The sequence below is a fragment of the Oncorhynchus tshawytscha genome, linkage group LG33 (assembly GCF_018296145.1).
Source record: "Oncorhynchus tshawytscha isolate Ot180627B linkage group LG33, Otsh_v2.0, whole genome shotgun sequence".
NCBI classification, from domain to species: domain Eukaryota; kingdom Metazoa; phylum Chordata; class Actinopteri; order Salmoniformes; family Salmonidae; genus Oncorhynchus; species Oncorhynchus tshawytscha.
The window spans coordinates 5,907,533-5,927,134 of NC_056461.1; the positions used below are offsets into that span (position 1 = coordinate 5,907,533).

At 41.7% G+C, this 19,602-nt stretch overlaps 1 protein-coding gene across 5 annotated transcripts in view; it reads left to right on the forward strand.

Annotated features, from left to right (window-relative positions):
- The window catches only part of LOC112230789 (microtubule-associated serine/threonine-protein kinase 3), a 177,950-nt gene that overhangs the window by 139,219 nt on the left and 19,129 nt on the right, over positions 1 to 19,602 (forward strand). For 4 of the 5 annotated variants that reach the window (XM_024397078.2, XM_024397082.2, XM_024397081.2 and 1 more), the window contains 13 exons: positions 5,291 to 5,360; positions 7,883 to 7,961; positions 9,138 to 9,295; positions 9,883 to 9,958; positions 10,414 to 10,623; positions 11,168 to 11,269; positions 11,630 to 11,762; positions 14,154 to 14,215; positions 14,305 to 14,396; positions 14,762 to 14,970; positions 15,211 to 15,349; positions 16,306 to 16,438; positions 16,712 to 16,877. In XM_024397078.2, the coding sequence (XP_024252846.1) occupies positions 5,291 to 5,360; positions 7,883 to 7,961; positions 9,138 to 9,295; positions 9,883 to 9,958; positions 10,414 to 10,623; positions 11,168 to 11,269; positions 11,630 to 11,762; positions 14,154 to 14,215; positions 14,305 to 14,396; positions 14,762 to 14,970; positions 15,211 to 15,349; positions 16,306 to 16,438; positions 16,712 to 16,877 (1,629 nt within the window). The remainder of the gene's footprint in view (positions 1 to 5,290; positions 5,361 to 7,882; positions 7,962 to 9,137; positions 9,296 to 9,882; positions 9,959 to 10,413; positions 10,624 to 11,167; positions 11,270 to 11,629; positions 11,763 to 14,153; positions 14,216 to 14,304; positions 14,397 to 14,761; positions 14,971 to 15,210; positions 15,350 to 16,305; positions 16,439 to 16,711; positions 16,878 to 19,602) is intronic. The other variant, XM_024397079.2, reaches the window with a different exon arrangement.

Below are 19,602 nucleotides of genomic sequence, written 5' to 3' on the forward strand. Positions count from 1 at the left end.
AACCAGCAGGGATTGTGATTGTAATGGATCAAGAAGTGGCAGGCCTCACGAAGGAAATGCACAGGGAGGAGAGGGTGGATTTAATCTATTCCAGCCTGGGTGTTTTATTTCCTGACAGGCCAAACACTGATAACGGCCCTCTGTTTGCGTAGTCAGACATTCTTGCCTTGCTAGAGAGCTCATTCCTTAAGATGAACTATGTGAGACGTAGTGACGGTAATGACAGGGCTGAACTATGGGAGAATTTCACTGGCTGGCACAGACGTATTGCAGGTACATGTACATTTGGTAAGACCGTTATTTCCAGTTATCATGTTAGTTGCAGTGGTTGTAACCGTTTTGGCATTTAGGTGATGGCAAAGCCGGAGTGTGTGCCTACTGTACCCATTTTACTTTGACATATCGTTCACAGCTCTTTTCTTCAGGAAAATAAACTCAGCAAAGAAAGAAAAGTCCTCTCATTGTCAACTCTGTTTATTTTCAGCAAACTTAACATGTGTAAATATTTGTTTGAACATAACAAGATTCAACAACTGAGACATAAACTGAACAGGTTCCACAGATATGTGACTAACATAAATTGAATGTGTCCCTGAACTAAGGGTGGGTGGGGGGGGGTCAAAATCAAAAGTAACATTCAGTATCTGGTGTGGCCACCAGCTCTATTAAGTACTGCAGTGCATCTCCTCCTCATGGACTGCACCAGATTTGCCAGTTCTTGCTGTGATATGTTACCGCACTTTTCCACCAAGGCACTTGCAAGTTCCCGGACATTTCTGGAGGGAATGGCCCTAGCCCTCATCCTCCGATCCAACAGGTCCCAGACTAGTGGTCGACCGATTATGATTTTTCAACTCCAATACCGATTATTGGAGGACCAAAAAAGCCACTACCGATTAATCGGCCGATTAAATATTATAATAATAATTTTAAAAAATATATATATTTGTAATAATGACAATTACAACAATACTGAATGAACAGTTATTTTAACTTAATATAATCCATCAATAAAAATCAATTTAGCCTCAAATAAATTATGAAACATGTTCAATTTGGTTTAAATAATGCAAAAACAAAGTGTAGGAGAAGTAAAAGTGCAATTATGTGCCATGTAAAAAAGCTATATGTGAGAAATATGTAAGAATGCTAACGTTTCAGTTCCTTGCTCAGAACATGAGAACATATGAAAGTTGGTGGTTCCTTTTAACATGAGGCTTCAATATTCCAAGGTAGGAAGTTTTAGGTTGTAGTTAATATAGTATTTATAGGACTATTTTTCTCCATACCATTTGTATTTCATATACCTTTGACTATTGGATGTTCTTATAGGCACTATAGTATTGCCAGAGTAACGGTATAGCTTCCGTCCCTCTCCTCGCCCCTACCTGGGCTCGAACCAGGAACACATCGACAACAGCCACATTCGAAGCAGCGTTACCCATCGCTCCACAAATACTTGCAGACTAAGGGGAATAACTACTCCAAGTCTCAGAGCGAGTGTTGTTTGAAACGCTATTAGCGCACACCCAGCTAACTAGCTAGCCATTTCACATCGGTTACACCAGCCATTAGGCTGATAGGCTTAAAGTCATAAACAGCGCTGTGCTTGCGAAGAACTGCTGGCAAAACGCACGAAAGTGCTGTTTGAATGAATGCTTACGGGCCTGCTGCTGCTTACCATCGCTCAGTCAGACTGCTCTATCAAATCATAGACTTAACTATAACAAAATAACACACAGAAATACGAGCCTTGGGTCATTACTATGGTCGAATCCGGAAACTATCATTTCGAAAACAAAACGTTTATTATTGGCATCCCTAAGTCTAAATATTCTTGTTACATTGCACAACCTTCAATATTATGTCATAATTACATAAAATTCTGGTAAATTAGTTCGCAATGAGCCAGGCTGCCCAAACTGTTGCATATACCCTGACTCTGTGTGCAATGAACGCAAGAGAAATGACACAATTTCACCTGGTTAATATTGCCTGCTAACCCGGATTTCTTTTAGCTAAATATGCAGGTTAAAAAAATATACTTCTGTGTATTGATTTTAAGAAAGGCATTGGTGTTTATGGTTAGGTACAGTCGTCCAAAGATTGAGCTTTCGTCCAAAGATTGAGCTTTTTTCCAACGACTTTTTTGCAAATGTGCTTTTGTTAAATCATCCCCCAGCGTTGCATCGATTATATGCAATGCAGGACACGCTAGATAAACTAGTAATATCATCAACCATGTGTAGTTATAACTAGTGATTATGATTGATTGTTTTTTCTAAGATAAGTTTAATGCTAGCTAGCAACTTACCTTGGCTTCTACTGCATTTGCGTAACAGGCAGGCTCCTCATGGAGTGCAATGAGAGGCAGGTGGTTAGAGCGTTGGACTAGTTAACTGTAAGGTTGCAAGATTGGATCCCCTGTGCTGACAAGGTGAAAATCTGTCGTTCTGCCCCTGAATAAGGCAGTTAACACACCGTTCCTAGGCCGTCAATGAAAATAGGAATGTGTTCTTAACTGACTAGCCTAGTTAAATGTGACACACCGCCCCAGACCATGACAGACCCTCCACCTCCAAATCGATCCCGCTTCAGAGTACAGGCCTCGGCGTAACGCTCATTCCTTCAACGATAAATGTGAATCCGACCATCACCCCTGGTGAGACAAAACCGCAACTCGTCAGTGAAGAGCACTTTTTGCCAGTCCTGTCTGGTCCAGCAACGTTTGGTTTGTGCCCATAGGCAACGTTGTTGCCAGTGATGTCTGCCTTACAACAGGCCTACAAGCCCTCAGTACAGCCTCTCTCAGCCTATTGCAGATAGTCTGAGCACTGATGGAGGGATTGTATGTTCCTGGTGCCACTCAGGCAGTTGTTGTTGCCATCCTGTACCTGTCCCGCAGGTGTGATGTTCGGATGTACCGATCCTGTGCAGGTGTTGTTACTCGTGGTCTACCACTGCGAGGATGATCAGCTGTCCATCCTGTCTCCCTGTAGCGCTGTCTAAGGCGTCTCAGAGTGCGGACATTGCAATTTATTGCCCTGGCTACATCTGCAGTCCTCATGCCTCCTTGCAGCATGCCTAAGGCATGTTCACCCAGATGAGCAGGGACACTGGGAATCTTTCTTTTGGTGTTTTTCAGAGTCAGTAGAAAGGCCTATTAAGTGTCCTAGGTTTTCATAACTGTGACCTTAATTGCCTACCGTCTGTAAGCTGTTAGTGTCTTAAAGACCATTCCACAGGTGTATGTTCATTAATTGTTTATGGTTCATTGAACAAGCATGCGAACCCGTGTTTAAACCCTTTACAATGAAGATCTGTGAAGTTATTTGGATTTTTGCGAATTATCTTTGAAAGACAGGGTCCTGAAAAAGGGACATTTAGCTATTACGAATTCTGGATCGTTAGTGTACTCTTTTTTTTACGTATGAATCATAAACAGTATTTGGTTTAGATTAAGTCTGCTCCCCGTACTCTATTACGACTGCTACTGTTTAAATAACAATCCGGTACCTTTTCTCGAAACACATAAAATTCATCTATATTATCCTGTGTCTACATGGCTGTTAGAATTTGATTATACAGGATTAATCTCAAATAATGGACTTGACCTCCATCTGGATTGGGTTAAGTGTTCCTTTTCCTCAGGTGTATTCTATCCCATTCTGGTGATTATTTATTAATGCTCATCAGCTGTGATTAAATTACACCACAATTAAACAGGTGACATTCATCACCATCTAACTAGCCTCGCTCTGTTCCCCAGTACCACCATTGTTACCCCAGTACCGCAAAGCCAGTTCGCTATCGTCAGACTCGTCACAGGGGTTGGACATCTTTGGCCTTAGTTAATTAACTGTTTATTAACTGTCCCCCCTTCGGCTACAGAGTTCATTATGTCTAATTAACGTTGAACCGATGGTTGGTTCTTAACCTTATCGGTGAGTGAACACAAAGCCTAATTGCTGTCGTTGGGGTAAGCCCCGCTGTTTGATGTGTTGAGTAGCCACAAAACTGTAGGGTTGTGGGTAATAAGTGCACACTGTCCATATGGATGGTGGGTTGGAGAGATAGAGGGATAGAGGAATAATTTGAAGGGCTGCCCTGGTAGAGGACGCTTCAGGCTCCACTATGGGACATTAAGGTCTGCAATAAAACCCCAAGACCCCGAATGTTCGCGTCTGTTAGCTAAGGGCTATAACCATCACCTTATGGATGGCAGAAAATGTGTATTTTATTGCCAGATGTCTTCACCCAGACTGTCTTTGTTTGTGCCATTTCATTTACATAGCTATTTAGAATACGGTATTAGCCTATAGACAACTCTAACAGTAGATTGTATTGTCCCTGTACACATGTAGCCCACAGGTCTTTATTCCACGTTCAATCCATACATTTTTAATAATTAGTTTTAATCAGCATGCTAGTGCTAGGCAGGTAGTGTACCTTTCATGTATTTCTAGAGTACAGTACCTGTCATGCATTTGTGGTGCCTTACAACTAGCACATTTGCAAAGCAAATCAGAAGTCCATTCTTCCCCAGCTCCTTGAGCTGAAAGTACTTTACACCTCGTAGCTTTCAGATGTTCCATATTCAGCTATTTTGTGTGTGCAGCTTTTACAACACATGAGAACCAGCTGCCATTTAAATAAATTGTCTTTGTCTGTTGAGATATTCCTCTGTCGACAAAGACCTTTTTTAAAAAAAAAGAGGGGTAATTTCACACTTCTTTTTGCTTTTTGACTGACACCAGGGGGGGGGGTATAAATTGAATTATTCATTGGTTGGGACAATTGCACGTAAACTTTATATTGCAATTTTAAAGAATTAAAAGTTTTTTCAGTGTGTGACATTTCTTGTGTGTCTCCCGATGAATCGAAGCCGATGTAGATTGTTAATATTATGTAGTTACTGATTCAAGCAGAGCAGTCCCATTTGAGAGGCTTTCAGTCTTCCTAGATTACGCTCCATCAGATAAGAGACAAGGAAACACAATCAAATCTGAAATGCGGTATAAAGTACAATAAATAGCTAAGAGTAAATTGATGAAAAAATGGAATTTATCTATGCTGGTTTATTAGACTTTCTATGGTTTTTCATATCAATGTGACAGTGCTTAGACCAACTCCCAATTTGGTATAAGTTTGATTCTATGCTCTAGGCTTATTATTATTATTAACTTCATTCATTTCAAATGCTTTTATTTCAGGTTTATGAAATGTTTTTTAATTTTAATTTTTTACTTCTAATCTTCCCTTATTTGTCTGCTTTTCCTCTGAACAACAGGAACGAGTCCTCAAGACAGCCCCAGAAACTTCTCTCCTAGTGCCTCAGCCCACTTCTCCTTTGCACGAAGGTAATAAGGAAATGCATGTTCTATTAGTCCCTCTGCTCAACTATCATCAGCAGGAATAAAATGTTTTTTTTTGTTTCGTTTAACAATTTCCTGAAAGTAATTCATACTTCAACTCGGTCATCATTTTGCTTTCTCTTGGTAATTATCTGACAGACATCATAACAAATGTGGGATACAAAGGAAATACGAATCTTGATTTATAATATTATTTTTTTTACAACAAAACCAAATTCTGGTGCTATTATGGTCTGATGCAGACAGTTAACGGTTCTTTTGAGAAGCGAAGGCAGGATCTCACTGTCTTCTGACTGGCTCTTTATACAGATATATAAATCACAGACAGGTTCAAGGGTTCAGTCTTTCACAAATAGCCTGAAAGGTATTTTTGTTCTACCTTCACTCAACACGTTTTATTTGAATAGAGTTTTCTTTATTGTTATGATTCACAGTCTTTGCCACAGACCAGGCAGGTCATGTTAGGTAATAAAGTAATAACAAGTAATAATAAATACACAATGAGGAACGATAACTTGGCTATATACACGGGGTACCAGTACCGAGTCGATATGCGCGGATACGAGGTAATTATGGTGTACTGTATACAGTGCCTTCGGAAAAGTATTCAGACCACTTTACTTTTTATATAACATTGATTTTAAAAAATGTAAAAAAAGTTTTACTCATAAAATCTACACACAGTACCCCATAATCACAAACCGAAACAGTTTTTTTAAAACATTTTTGCAAATTTATTACAAATAAATAACAGAAATACCTTATTTATATAAGTATTCTGACCCTTTGCCATGAGACGCAAAATTGACGTCAGGTGCATCTTGTTTCTTTTTATCATCCTTGAGATGTCTCTATAACTTGATTGGAGTCCACCTGAGGTAAATTCAATTGATTGGACATGATTTGGAACGACACACACCTGTCTATATAAGGTTCGAACAGTTGACACTCCATGTCGGAGCAAAAACCCATCCATGATGTCAAAGGAATTGTCCATAGTAAAGGGTCTGAATACTTATGTAAATGTGATATTTCAGTTTTTTTATTTATACATTTGCAGAAATGTCTAAAACTGTTTTTGCTTTGACATTATGGGGTATTGTGTGTAGATTGCTGAAGGGGGGGGAAATTCCATTTTCAAATAGGGCTGTAACATAACGAACTACAAAAATCTCTGAAACTGGAAACACTCATCTCCCTCACTAGCTTTAAGCACCAGCTGTCAGAGCAGCTCACAGATTACTGCATCTGTACATAGCCCACTTACATTAGCCAAAACAACTACCTCTTTCCCTACTGTATTTATTTTATTTTATTTATTTATTTTGCTCCATTGCACCCCATTATTTTTATTTCTACTTTGCACATTCTTCCACTGCAAATCTACCATTCCAGTGTTTTACTTGCTATATTGTATTTACTTTGCCACCATGGCCTTTTTTTGCCTTTACCTCCCTTATCACCTCATTTGCTCACATTGTATATAGACTTGTTTCTACTGTATTATTGACTGTATGTTTGTTTTACTCCATGTGTAACTCTGTGTCGTTGTATGTGTCAAACTGCTTTATCTTGGCCAGGTCGCAATTGTAAATGAGAACTTGTTCTCAACTTGCCTACTTGGTTAAATAAAGGCGTTCTCAACTTGCCTACCTGGTTAAATAAAGGTGTTCTCAACTTGCCTACCTGGTTAAATAAAGGCGTTCTCAACTTGCCTACCTGGTTAAATAAAGGTGTTCTCAACTTGCCTACCTGGTTAAATAAAGGCGTTCTCAACTTGCCTACCTGGTTAAATAAAGGTGTTCTCAACTTGCCTACCTGGTTAAATAAAGGTGTTCTCAACTTGCCTACCTGGTTAAATAAAGGTGTTCTCAACTTGCCTACCTGGTTAAATAAAGGTGTTCTCAACTTGCCTACCTGGTTAAATAAATTAATTAATTAATAACAAACCGTGGAAAAAGTCAAGGGGTCTGATTACCTTCTGAATCCACTGTACCATTAGATCTGAATCATGAAAAATCCCTTTTGGTTTGTTTGTATCTGTCCCTACATGTAGTCTCATGTGTTGTTCCTTTGAGAGTTTGTTTTCTTGTTCCGTGTTATTGGTTAGTGCAAAATAAGGCAATAAGGTGTTTGTTGCAGGTAGCAGAGGTCTGCTTCAGTAGGCTATTGAAAAGCTGAATATTTTCTGCCTTTTCCGTCAGAAAAGTGAAGGTTGCATATGACATGCCGCTGATCATTACTGCACATAGATCAAAGGTCACCCAGAACCTTTGATTTTTAGGCCTTTGCAGATTTCACTTTGTACATTTTAAAAATAAGCTCAGTCAAATAGGGGCAGTTATGTATAATCCTGGATATCTGAGTATTCTTGTTTTGAACATCATTCATCGGTATTGTAATATATTGTTCATAACTACAGTTCTCATTCCTGATTAGTAATGGATGGGTTTAGGGTTCAAAGTTAATGGTGACGTCTGCCTCTGTCTGTCTGTGTGTTTGAGAAGGACGGATGGACGACGCTGGTCTTTGGCATCTCTGCCCTCCTCTGGCTATGGCACCAATACACCCAGCTCCACTGTCTCTGTACGTACCATACCTTACCACTCACTTTGCTACAATTACTTAAGAATCAACTCAATGAGTTATTACATGTGTTAGCTGGATTTTTTTTAAAGCAATGCCAAAAAGGTTGTTAAACCTAAACCCCTTCACATACAGTATACCGATGGAAAACCGTCTCCATCCCGCCCCCAAGAAATACAGATACCAAATCACTGGAAATGTAAGAATGAATTTGAATCAAGATGTTTCAATGTGAAATGATAATTTGATAGACTGCCTCTAGTCTGTTCTTCAGTGACCGGTGCTGTACTGTAGGCTATTGGAAGTCAGATGAGGGGCGAACAGATACTCCTGCTAGGGTCTCCCAGGTTGACATACCACCAGAAATGTGTTTAGGGTCAGCAGGTTTTTTTTTAGGGAGTAAACATGGCCCTGACACAAAGCCAACAGCTATGCCCCACACATAAACAAAGACACACGCGGCAACGTATCCGTGGCCACGCACTCTTGCACACACATACAGAAACACACGCACATAACCACCCACACCTCTGATCTGTTTACTGACAAAGTCAAATCACACAGGCAGGAAACGGTCAACTCTGACACCTATGCGTCACACTCACACGCAGGATTGACCACACACACACACACAAGCCCAGTAAGCACGCCTCCACACACAAAGTAATGGGTTGTTTGTTTACAGACAAGTTTTATGAGGACATTCATTTAGAGTCGATAAATACTGGATGTTTTGTTGGAGGCTGGTGAAGATTACTGTTAGAGAATTTACTATAGAGAAGGAGTAAGACTGGCAACTGTGTTTGTCCAGGCTATGTTTACACATCTGGTTGCTACAGGTCTTTGCAGCTCACTTGAAGATGAATCCTTTTTGGATTTTATTTCAGAACAATGTGTTGAGAAGAAAAGGGAAAGTTCACAGTAATTTGTTAGCTTTCATGTACCGTCACAGCCATTTCAGCACCCATACGTTTCAGTCCTTCGTTTTGGAGACACTGTAAAAGGGAATAAGTGCCGTAATGAACATGTGCCCAATCAAATGAACACAGCAGTCAGAAAAAGCACACGCTCTCCTGGTAACTGCCATTCTCTCGTGCAACGACGTCAATCAAAGCGTTAGCCTCTCGTTCTTCTTTTTATCTTTTCTCGTTCAATGTATATTCATTTCATTTCCAGTCGTCCTGTTCATCACAGGAGAAGCTTCACCAGCTGCCCTTCCAGCCCACGCCGGACGAGCTGCACTTCCTCTCCAAGCACTTCTGCACGGAGAGCATCGCTGGGGATGACCGACGGAGGGGGACCACGCCCATGCGACCCCGCTCGCGCAGTCTCAGGTACGTACGAAGGCCGGGCACACACCTTTATAGATGCCGGGGATAACAGTCGCTGAATAGTATCCTCCTTTTACAGACTTTTATGTGAATAGTTTTCAAATGGGATTTGATTCAAACCAATGTATTTGTGCTGTAAGATACAAGTTGTAATATAATTACTGATCCTTCCTTTGTATTTCTATGTATTTGTGCTGTAATATACATGTTGTAATATAATTACTGATCCTTCCTTTGTATTTCTATGTATTTGTGCTGTAATATACATGTTGTAATATAATTACTGATCCTTCCTTTGTATGATCCTTCCTTTGTATTTCTATGTATTTGTGATCCTTCCTGTATGTATAATATACATGTTGTAATATAATTACTGATCCTTCCTTTGTATTTCTATGTATTTGTGCTGTAATATACATGTTGTAATATAATTACTGATCCTTCCTTTGTATTTCTATGTATTTGTGCTGTAATATACATGTTGTAATATAATTACTGATCCTTCCTTTGTATTTCTATGTATTTGTGCTGTAATATACATGTTGTAATATAATTACTGATCCTTCCTTTGTATTTCTATGTATTTGCAGCCCTGGAAGATCCCCATCCTGTTGTGATCATGAGATTATTATGATGAACCATGTCTACAAGGAACGCTTTCCAAAGGTGAGGAGCCAACTGAGTTAGATCTATAATGTCGTATTGCCTTCAAGCTAGAATCCTTAATTGAAACAATAACAAATTGAACCCCCCCCATAATATCAAATGTATAGTTTTAACCATGTTTTGCAGCTATACAGTGTTTGTTTACATTTAACTTGTTTACCTTGTTTTCAATCTTATATTTGGGGTTCTAACGGTGTACGACAGTTGAACTAAGCGCATGAGGCATTTATAAGTTATATTATTCAAGAATCGATGGGTATCATTAATTTATAAGTCCAAAAATGGATGTAACATCTAAGGATTCCAGCATTAACAATGGTTATTTGTTATCAAAACAAATACTAATGTTTTAACAGTTGTTGCTGAGAGTTGGACTTTTTCACCTTTGAACCTTGTCACCCTCTCTCAACACATTCTCTACTTCTAACCCTTTCCACCCCTCTGTGTCTCTCCAGGCCACAGCCCAGATGGAGGAGAGGATCCAGGAGATCATCCGGACCAGCTCCCCGGAGAGCGTGTTGCCGCTGGCGGACGGTGTGCTGGGTTTCGCCCACCACCAGATCATCGAGCTGGTCCGCGACTGCCTGGAGAAGAGCCGCCTGGGCCACGTCACGTCACGCTACTTTTGTGAGCTCACCGACAAGCTGGAGAGGCTCTTCCAGGAGGTGGGTGACATTTTCGGTACATCTCAATAGTGTAATAATAATGAATGTAATGCAAAAGGGGTTTTCTTTCCTTGTGTCCTCTACTCTACAAAATCTGGAATAATGAAGGAAAGGAGATGAGGCAAGTGTAAAGGGTAGTATAGAGTGTGGTGCCACCTGCTATCCATGGGGAATATCACTGGTTAACTTTAGCAGCCATCAACCTTTTACCGTAGTAATAAGTACACTGTAAGTACAATGTCGGTGCACATTACTGCACAGTACTTTGAAACTATCAAACTGATTCTTTCACCAAATTCATTTGGTTTACAGTGCTCCCTTACCCCTGGTATTCAAAGTCATTTTCGTCGCACAATTTCTAATCTGTAACTATTAATGACTTGTTTATAGATGTTCTGTATTTCTCAACGTCCTCTCCCCTCATGCATGCTTCCTATTATACTCCCTCCCTTTCACTTAATGGTGCTTACAGTCCCGAGCAGTGAGCAGCTCACAGGTCCGTGTGAAATGTTGAACGAGTGTGTCCTGTTCTCTGTATCTATAGTCCACGTCCCGGTCGGAGAGCCAGGAGGTGAACTTCATCAAAGAGCTGGTAAAGAAGATCCTCATCGTCATCGCCAGGCCGGCGCGCCTCCTGGAATGCCTGGTATGTCTCGCCTGATTGTCGCTAGCTAGCTACCAAGCACATGGCCATGACTTCAGACATTGCACAAATTAAACGGCAACTAGGGACAGGGTTTTTTTTCCAAGGGACAGAAGTTTTTCCTGACCATGTGGTGTGACTAGTTAAACCACCGAGTCCTAATACTAAGTACAAGTTCTATCTGGTGGTGACAAGCCATATAGATGCAATCCATCCTCCTCTTGCTCCTGCTAGTCCTCATTGTCACAATAGCATCACCATCAACCCAGAAAAAAGCCAACAGCACACAGACGATGCCCATTGGAACTTAAAACTAAGAGTTCCAGAAGTGAAACCCGTGTCCCCGTGTTGTCCTCTCCTCAGGAGTTTGATCCAGAGGAGTTCTACCATCTGTTGGAAGCTGCCGAGGGTCACGCCAAAGAGGGCCAGGGCATCAAGACTGACATCCCCCGCTACATCATCAGCCAGCTGGGTCTCACACGGGACCCCCTGGAAGGTATGTCAAGTTTGACTTTTGACCTTTTAGGGAGTAGGTAGACCGTGCCTAAACCAGGGCTCTCCAACCCTGTTCCTGGAGAACTACCGTCCTGTAAGTTTTAACTCCAACCCTGTTCCTGGAGAACTACCGTCCTGTCGGTTTTAACTCCAACTCTGTTCCTGGAGAACTACCGTCCTGTCGGTTTTAACTCCAACCCTGTTCCTGGAGAACTATCGTCCTGTAGGTTTTAACTCCAACCCTGTTCCTGGAGAACTACCGTCCTGTCGGTTTTAACTCCAACCCTGTTCCTGGAGAACTATCGTCCTGTAGGTTTTAACTCCGACCCTGTTCCTGGAGAACAACCGTCCTGTCGGTTTTAACTCCAACCCTGTTCCTGGAGATCTATCGTCCTGTAGGTTCTAACTCCGACTCTGTTCCTGGAGAACTACCGGCCTGTCGGTTTTAACTCCAACCCTGTTCCTGGAGAACTACCGTCCTGTCGGTTTTAACTCCAACCCTGTTCCTGGAGATCTATCGTCCTGTAGGTTTTAACTCCGACTCTGTTCCTGGAGAACTACCGTCCTGTCGGTTTTAACTCCAACCCTGTTCCTGGAGAACTACCGTCCTGTAGGTTTTAACTCCGACTCTAATCTAACGCACTTGATTAATAATTAGCTGGTTAATAAGCTGAAGCAAGTTAATTACAACTTGGGTTGGAGTGAAAACTGACATGAGGATAGTTCTCCAGGAACACGGTTGGAGAGCCCTGGCCTAAACCAAAGTTAGTGGAGGTGCAGCCGCACATTACACGTTCAGAAATGAGAAGAGTGCTTTCTATGAAAGCTGCAAGGCCCGTGAACTCATTCCAGTAGTGGGCTGCATTGATAAAGGAAGTAATCAAGATGTACATTCCAATTCTTCACCCTTTCCCTGAAGTGTACCCCCTCGTGGATTTCAATGGAGTGAGGAATATGGTGGAAACTCCCTCCAGCCATGCTTGCACCAATCCAATGATTTTTAAATGCATGAGGGGGATTGAACGAGTGCAATCTTCTGGAGAAAGGTAGAGAATCGTAACGCAGCCATTGTATTGTGGATCATCCAATCACTTGTCATGCTTTGTGTTCTCAAAGTCTCAGCTACATTGATGACCTGATGAAAGTATGATAAATATAATTCTATGATAAGAATATGATCCTGACACAGAATCTAGTTAACCCCAACCAGCTTCATCAGAACACTAAAGCCTACATTTTGAGAAAAATAATTTCTTGCACGTTCTGTTCCTCGTAAAACTCCCTCTGTAATGTACTGTGATAATGTACTACGATAAATAAAACATCGTAATTATGTTGTGGCTATTGGGGTCTAAACGTTTTGGAAGCACTGCTGGAGCTGAACATCTTATCAGTTTTTAGAGAAGAATGACTTGTATTACTGCAGTTTAACTACTACAAAAGAACTAGTACTAGAAGTACAAGCTACCATTTCAGTATCCACAATGACCAAAATATTGCATCAGCATTACAGTAAATATTTTTTTGCAAGGCTAATATAACCTGTCAGGCTAGTATTAAACACCAATGAAGAAGGTCTAAGACAAAGGTGATGTAGAGTATCATGTGTCCTGTACTGAACGGACTGCCATCCTAATGACTCTCTCTCTCTCTCTCTCTCTCTCAATTTAAATTAAACCCCAACGTTCATTCTGACTAATTAGAAACGAATGGTCTCCCTATAGAGCTGAAACAGTTCTACACACAGACTGGCTCACTAACCTCCGTCCTCATTTGCCAATGTCTCTCCACTCATTTCCCCTGGGCTTATTCCATGTGTTTTCCTTGTCCAGTAGCCTGGAGTGCTGGAAGCAGCCTTCTAGGCAGGGACAGATGTTAAGTGGCATTGGAAATGGGTTTAGGGTCTCTGTGGGGACGACCGAACGACCCCCCTCCTGATTCGCTACCTCCTGCTGTTCATACATCACTGATGGGAAGGGATGCACACACACGTGCATGTATATAAACGCTACACATGCAAGACGCACACACATACACTTGAGTGTTCTGGAGTTGTGGTTTTCTTAATGGATGTCTGACATGTGTTGCTGCCACTTCTGGTTTCCACCTCATTTCCTCTCATTTAGGATTTCTCAGACTCAGCTTATTAGGTGGACAAAGTCAACAGATTGCTCTTTCTTAAGTGCCAAAAAAAAGAAAGTGTGTTAATATGCAGTAATGTCAACTCCCTATAGGCTTTGACTAAATGTTGAGGTGTGTGTATATAGGACATCTGGATTTAAAGGTCACTGTTTGGTGTTTGGAGGTGAAAATGATGAAATTGCAAAGTCGAATGAAATGCTGTTCTCTCTCACTCTCTCTCACACACACACACACACACACACACACACAGAAATTGCTCAGATGACCAGTTATGACAGTGGGATAGCGGAAACACCAGAGACGGATGACTCTGTGAGTATTCAGTATATTTTATTCAAGTTTTTAATGACAGGTTTGATGTATTTCAGTAGAATAAAGTTTCTCTACTCTCGTCCTCCCAGTCCCAGAGTCTGAGCGCGGCCCTACGATCCCGACGAAAGCCCTGCGAGATGGACTTTGAGATGACCAAACTCATCAGCAACGGAGCCTACGGGTGAGAGAAACTTCTCTGGTCTTCGTCAGGACGGTGATGGAATCCAAACCTGTTTCAGCTGTCATTTAGGATTTGAATTGGATATGTGATTTGGATTTACTCACATTTTGTACTCATATTTTCAACCTTCAATTCATGGCCCTGTCCTTTTCTGTTCCTAAACCTCAAATAAGTATATACCGCAGCACTTACATCATGTATTCCCTCTCCTACAGAGCTATGAATGTGTGATTTCAACCTTTACCATGTTTATGGCTAACCGTGTCATTCTCTGTCTGACAGAGTAATGTATGGTTGATTTAACTTAGCCTTTGACTTCTCTCTCTCTCTCTCTCTCCGCCTCTCTCTCTCTCTCTCTCTGACAGGGCTGTGTATCTGGTGCGCCATAAGGAGACCAAGCAGCGTTTTGCCATGAAGAAGATCAACAAACAGAACCTGATGCTGAGGAATCAGATCCAGCAGGCCTTCGTGGAGAGAGACATCCTGACCTTCGCTGAGAACCCCTTCGTGGTCTCCATGTACTGCTCCTTCCAGACGCGACGACACCTCTGCATGGTCATGGAGTATGTGGAAGGTAGCTAGCCTTTTCTTATTTAAAAAAAATAATAAAAAAATGCTGACACCCGGGGGGATAAACTGCTGTAGAATTACTGGTTCATGTTAATGTTCCATCCCTATTTTTTACCAAATGCACTTTTTAGGTTGGGATTAATCATTTAATCATTTTACAAATGTTGAATGTACTTCATTGTAGTATATTTCAATGTCAGAATTAACTCAATAAACCGAGTATCTGTCTCTTGTGTGCCATTAGGAGGTGACTGTGCCAACCTGCTGAAGAACATGGGCCCCCTGCCTGTGGACATGGCCAGGATGTACTTTGCTGAGACGGTACTGGCTCTGGAGTACCTCCACAACTATGGCATCGTCCACAGGGATCTCAAACCAGACAAGTCAGTCTCTAATATCTCTATAGTAAGGTCAGATAATGTCACTGAGAAGGTAGATAGATATAGCCTGGTCTCAGATCTGTTAGTGCTGACTGGTGATTTTTATTGATTTATTTGTCTTTTTTTCAATTAATTTATTAATTTACAACATGTCACACTAGCCAAGCAACAACAAATAAAACACCACATGTAAACACATTGTTCACTCTCCTCCTATTTTGTCACATTTCTATACTTTTCTTTGCATATCACAATTTAATCCTAACAAGAAATTGAAATACAAATGTTGCGTATATGGGAGGGCTGCAACGAAATTTAAAGAACAAGAAATAAATAGGTCATTAATATTATGAAATGCTAAAGTTAGTCATAATAAAGTTGACAGCAATTTTTCATTATGTACATTATTTGTATAAATGTACTGTACATATTATTGATTGGTATATTGGTTTTGTATAAATAATTTTGTATCAATACCCATGATTATTATTTATAATTTGTCAATCAAATCTTCCCCCATTTTCATTCACACCAAGACAACTTCAAACTTGGCCCATTTGTTTTCATATTCCTTTATCTTTCCCTTTATGTTTACAAAAAAAAGATCACGTTTGACAGTGTTCATTGACAGTTTGAGCCATTCTGCAAATAAGGGTGACTTGCTCCTCTTTCCAGTGCCTTAAAATGACCATTTTAACAATGAGAGTTAGTGACCTGAGCATGGAAGCATTTGGTGTATTTTGACTGATGATCTTAACCTTTTTGAAATTGCCAGTCACTTGAGTGATCGATGTTATTGTGCCAATTGAGTGAGATTGTGTAGTTGTACAGTCACATGTACAGGGTTGCAGATGTAATTGCAGGGTATAATACGTTTCCTGAGCTCCAACAATGCCGGACGCTATCTTCTGCCATTGGCATCCATGTTATGGTTTTCTCTCGTTCTCTCCCTTCCCCAGTCTGCTGGTGACCTCCATGGGCCACATCAAGTTGACAGACTTTGGGCTGTCCAAGGTGGGCCTGATGAACATGACCACTAACCTGTACGAGGGACACATAGAGAAGGACGCCCGGGAGTTCTCTGATAAACAGGTACATTGTGTGGAGATGAGTGACATTCTACCTACAGTATAAGCCAATCTTTCTTGCTCATTTATTTATTTTGGTAATGAAAACAAGAAAGCAGAGAGAACATGACAACTATGGGATTCAGTCTGAACACTGTTCAAAGTGTTCAGAAATTGGATACCAACAGCTTTCAGGTTATTCTTTTTCCAATGTGACAATGTCCAGCCTCAACCTTTCACCAAAACATACTACTATTATAATGTGCCTATACCTGTTGCCTTCTGTCTGTGTCTGCAGGTGTGTGGGACCCCAGAGTACATTGCTCCAGAGGTGATCCTGAGACAGGGCTATGGGAAGCCTGTGGACTGGTGGGCTATGGGCATCATCCTCTATGAGTTTCTGGTCGGCTGCGTACCTTTCTTTGGAGACACACCAGAAGAACTGTTTGGGCAGGTCATCAGCGGTCAGTCTCTCTTCTCTCTTTGTGATTTGACTTATGGGGCGAATCCTAAGTTCCAATGAAGTCGAATGTGCACTTAACGTTGACATCAATGCATAACTAAGTAGTACAAAAATATGCAGGCCTTAATGGTAATTATTCAGTATGGAATTAGATGGTGCCAATCTTTCCGATTCATTTGGGATTAAGGCATGTAATGCACAAAACAGATGGTGTGTGGGGGTGTGGATTCAGCTTGACATGAGACATACATTTTTTCAAGTTTTTGATAACTTTATGATAGTTTACAGAGAACCCAGGTGTTCCCTCTATCCTATGTTAATGAATGTGCTGCCATGACAGACTTGGTGTGCTCTCCATCATGGCAGGCCAGAGGGACGCAGTGTTAATTAAAGGGCTCTGAACACGCTGAGCTGAATGCCACGCTGCTCAGGCCTGGGGGCCTCCATGCATATTCATGCTTCACTCCCAAATTTGATGAAAATGGGAGCGAAATGGCACCAAAGAGAAATCCGTGGAATGGCACAGTCTATACTGGCGTGGCGTATGCTGCTATTTTTCAACTTTTGTGAACAGGCTACACTTGTCAAACACACATGAACACACAGAGACATGGAGATGCACACACAGATATTTTGATGACATACAGTACCTTCAGAAATTAGTCATACCCCTTGACTTATTTTACATTTTATTGTGTTAGTCTGAATTCAAAATTGATTAAATTGCTTGTTTTTTACACACAGTACCCCATAATGACAAAGTGAGATGTTTTTAGACATTTTTGCTAAATTTTTGAAAAATTAAATATTTCATTTAAATAAGTATTCCCACCCTTTGCTATGACACTCCAAATTGAGCTCAGGTGCATCCAATTTCCTTTGATCATCCTTGAGATGTCACTACAACTTGATTAGAGTCCACCTGTGGCCAATAAAAAATTTTGGACACCTGTCTAAATAATGTCCCACAGTTGACAGTGCATGTAAAAGTAGAAACTATACTATGAAGTCCAAGGAACTGTCCAAAATAGAATTGGGATGAGGCATATATCCAGTGGTGGGAAAAGTATTCAATTGTCATACTGGAGTAAAAGTAAAGATACCTTAATCGACAATGACTCAAGTAAAAGGGAAAGTCACCCAGTAAAATACTACGATGACCAGGATGTTCTCTGTTTAGTGAGTCCTCCAGATCAGAGGCAGTAGGGATGACCAGGGATGTTCTCTGTTTAGTGAGTCCTCCAGATCAGAGGCAGTAGGGATGACCAGGGATGTTCTCTGTTTAGTGAGTCCTCCAGATCAGAGGCAGTAGGGATGACCAGGATGTTCTCTGTTTAGTGAGTCCTCCAGATCAGAGGCAGTAGGGATGACCAGGATGTTCTCTGTTTAGTGAGTCCTCCAGATCAGAGGCAGTAGGGTAGGGATGACCAGGATGTTCTCTGTTTAGTGAGTCCTCCAGATCAGAGGCAGTAGGGATGACCAGGGATGTTCTCTGTTTAGTGAGTCCTCCAGATCAGAGGCAGTAGGGATGACCAGGATGTTCTCTGTTTAGTGAGTCCTCCAGATCAGAGGCAGTAGGGATGACCAGGATGTTCTCTGTTTAGTGAGTCCACCAGATCAGAGGCAGTAGGGATGACCAGGATGTTCTCTGTTTAGTGAGTCCTCCAGATCAGAGGCAGTAGGGATGACCAGGATGTTCTCTGTTTAGTGAGTCCTCCAGATCAGAGGCAGTAGGGATGACCAGGATGTTCTCTGTTTAGTGAGTCCTCCAGATCAGAGGCAGTAGGGATGACCAGGATGTTCTCTGTTTAGTGAGTCCTCCAGATCAGAGGCAGTAGGGATGACCAGGATGTTCTCTGTTTAGTGAGTCCTCCAGATCAGAGGCAGTAGGGATGACCAGGATGTTCTCTGTTTAGTGAGTCCTCCAGATCAGAGGCAGTAGGGATGACCAGGATGTTCTCTGTTTAGTGAGTCCTCCAGATCAGAGGCAGTAGGGATGACCAGGATGTTCTCTGTTTAGTGAGTCCTCCAGATCAGAGGCAGTAGGGATGACCAGGATGTTCTCTGTTTAGTGAGTCCTCCAGATCAGAGGCAGTAGGGATGACCAGGGATGTTCTCTGTTTAGTGAGTCCTCCAGATCAGAGGCAGTAGGGATGACCAGGGATGTTCTCTGTTTAGTGAGTCCTCCAGATCAGAGGCAGTAGGGATGACCAGGATGTTCTCTGTTTAGTGAGTCCTCCAGATCAGAGGCAGTAGGGATGACCAGGGATGTTCTCTGTTTAGTGAGTCCTCCAGATCAGAGGCAGTAGGGATGACCAGGATGTTCTCTGTTTAGTGAGTCCTCCAGATCAGAGGCAGTAGGGATGACCAGGATGTTCTCTGTTTAGTGAGTCCTCCAGATCAGAGGCAGTAGGGATGACCAGGGATGTTCTCTGTTTAGTGAGTCCTCCAGATCAGAGGCAGTAGGGATGACCAGGATGTTCTCTGTTTAGTGAGTCCTCCAGATCAGAGGCAGTAGGGATGACCAGGGATGTTCTCTGTTTAGTGAGTCCTCCAGATCAGAGGCAGTAGGGATGACCAGGGATGTTCTCTGTTTAGTGAGTCCTCCAGATCAGAGGCAGTAGGGATGACCAGGATGTTCTCTGTTTAGTGAGTCCTCCAGATCAGAGGCAGTAGGGATGACCAGGATGTTCTCTGTTTAGTGAGTCCTCCAGATCAGAGGCAGT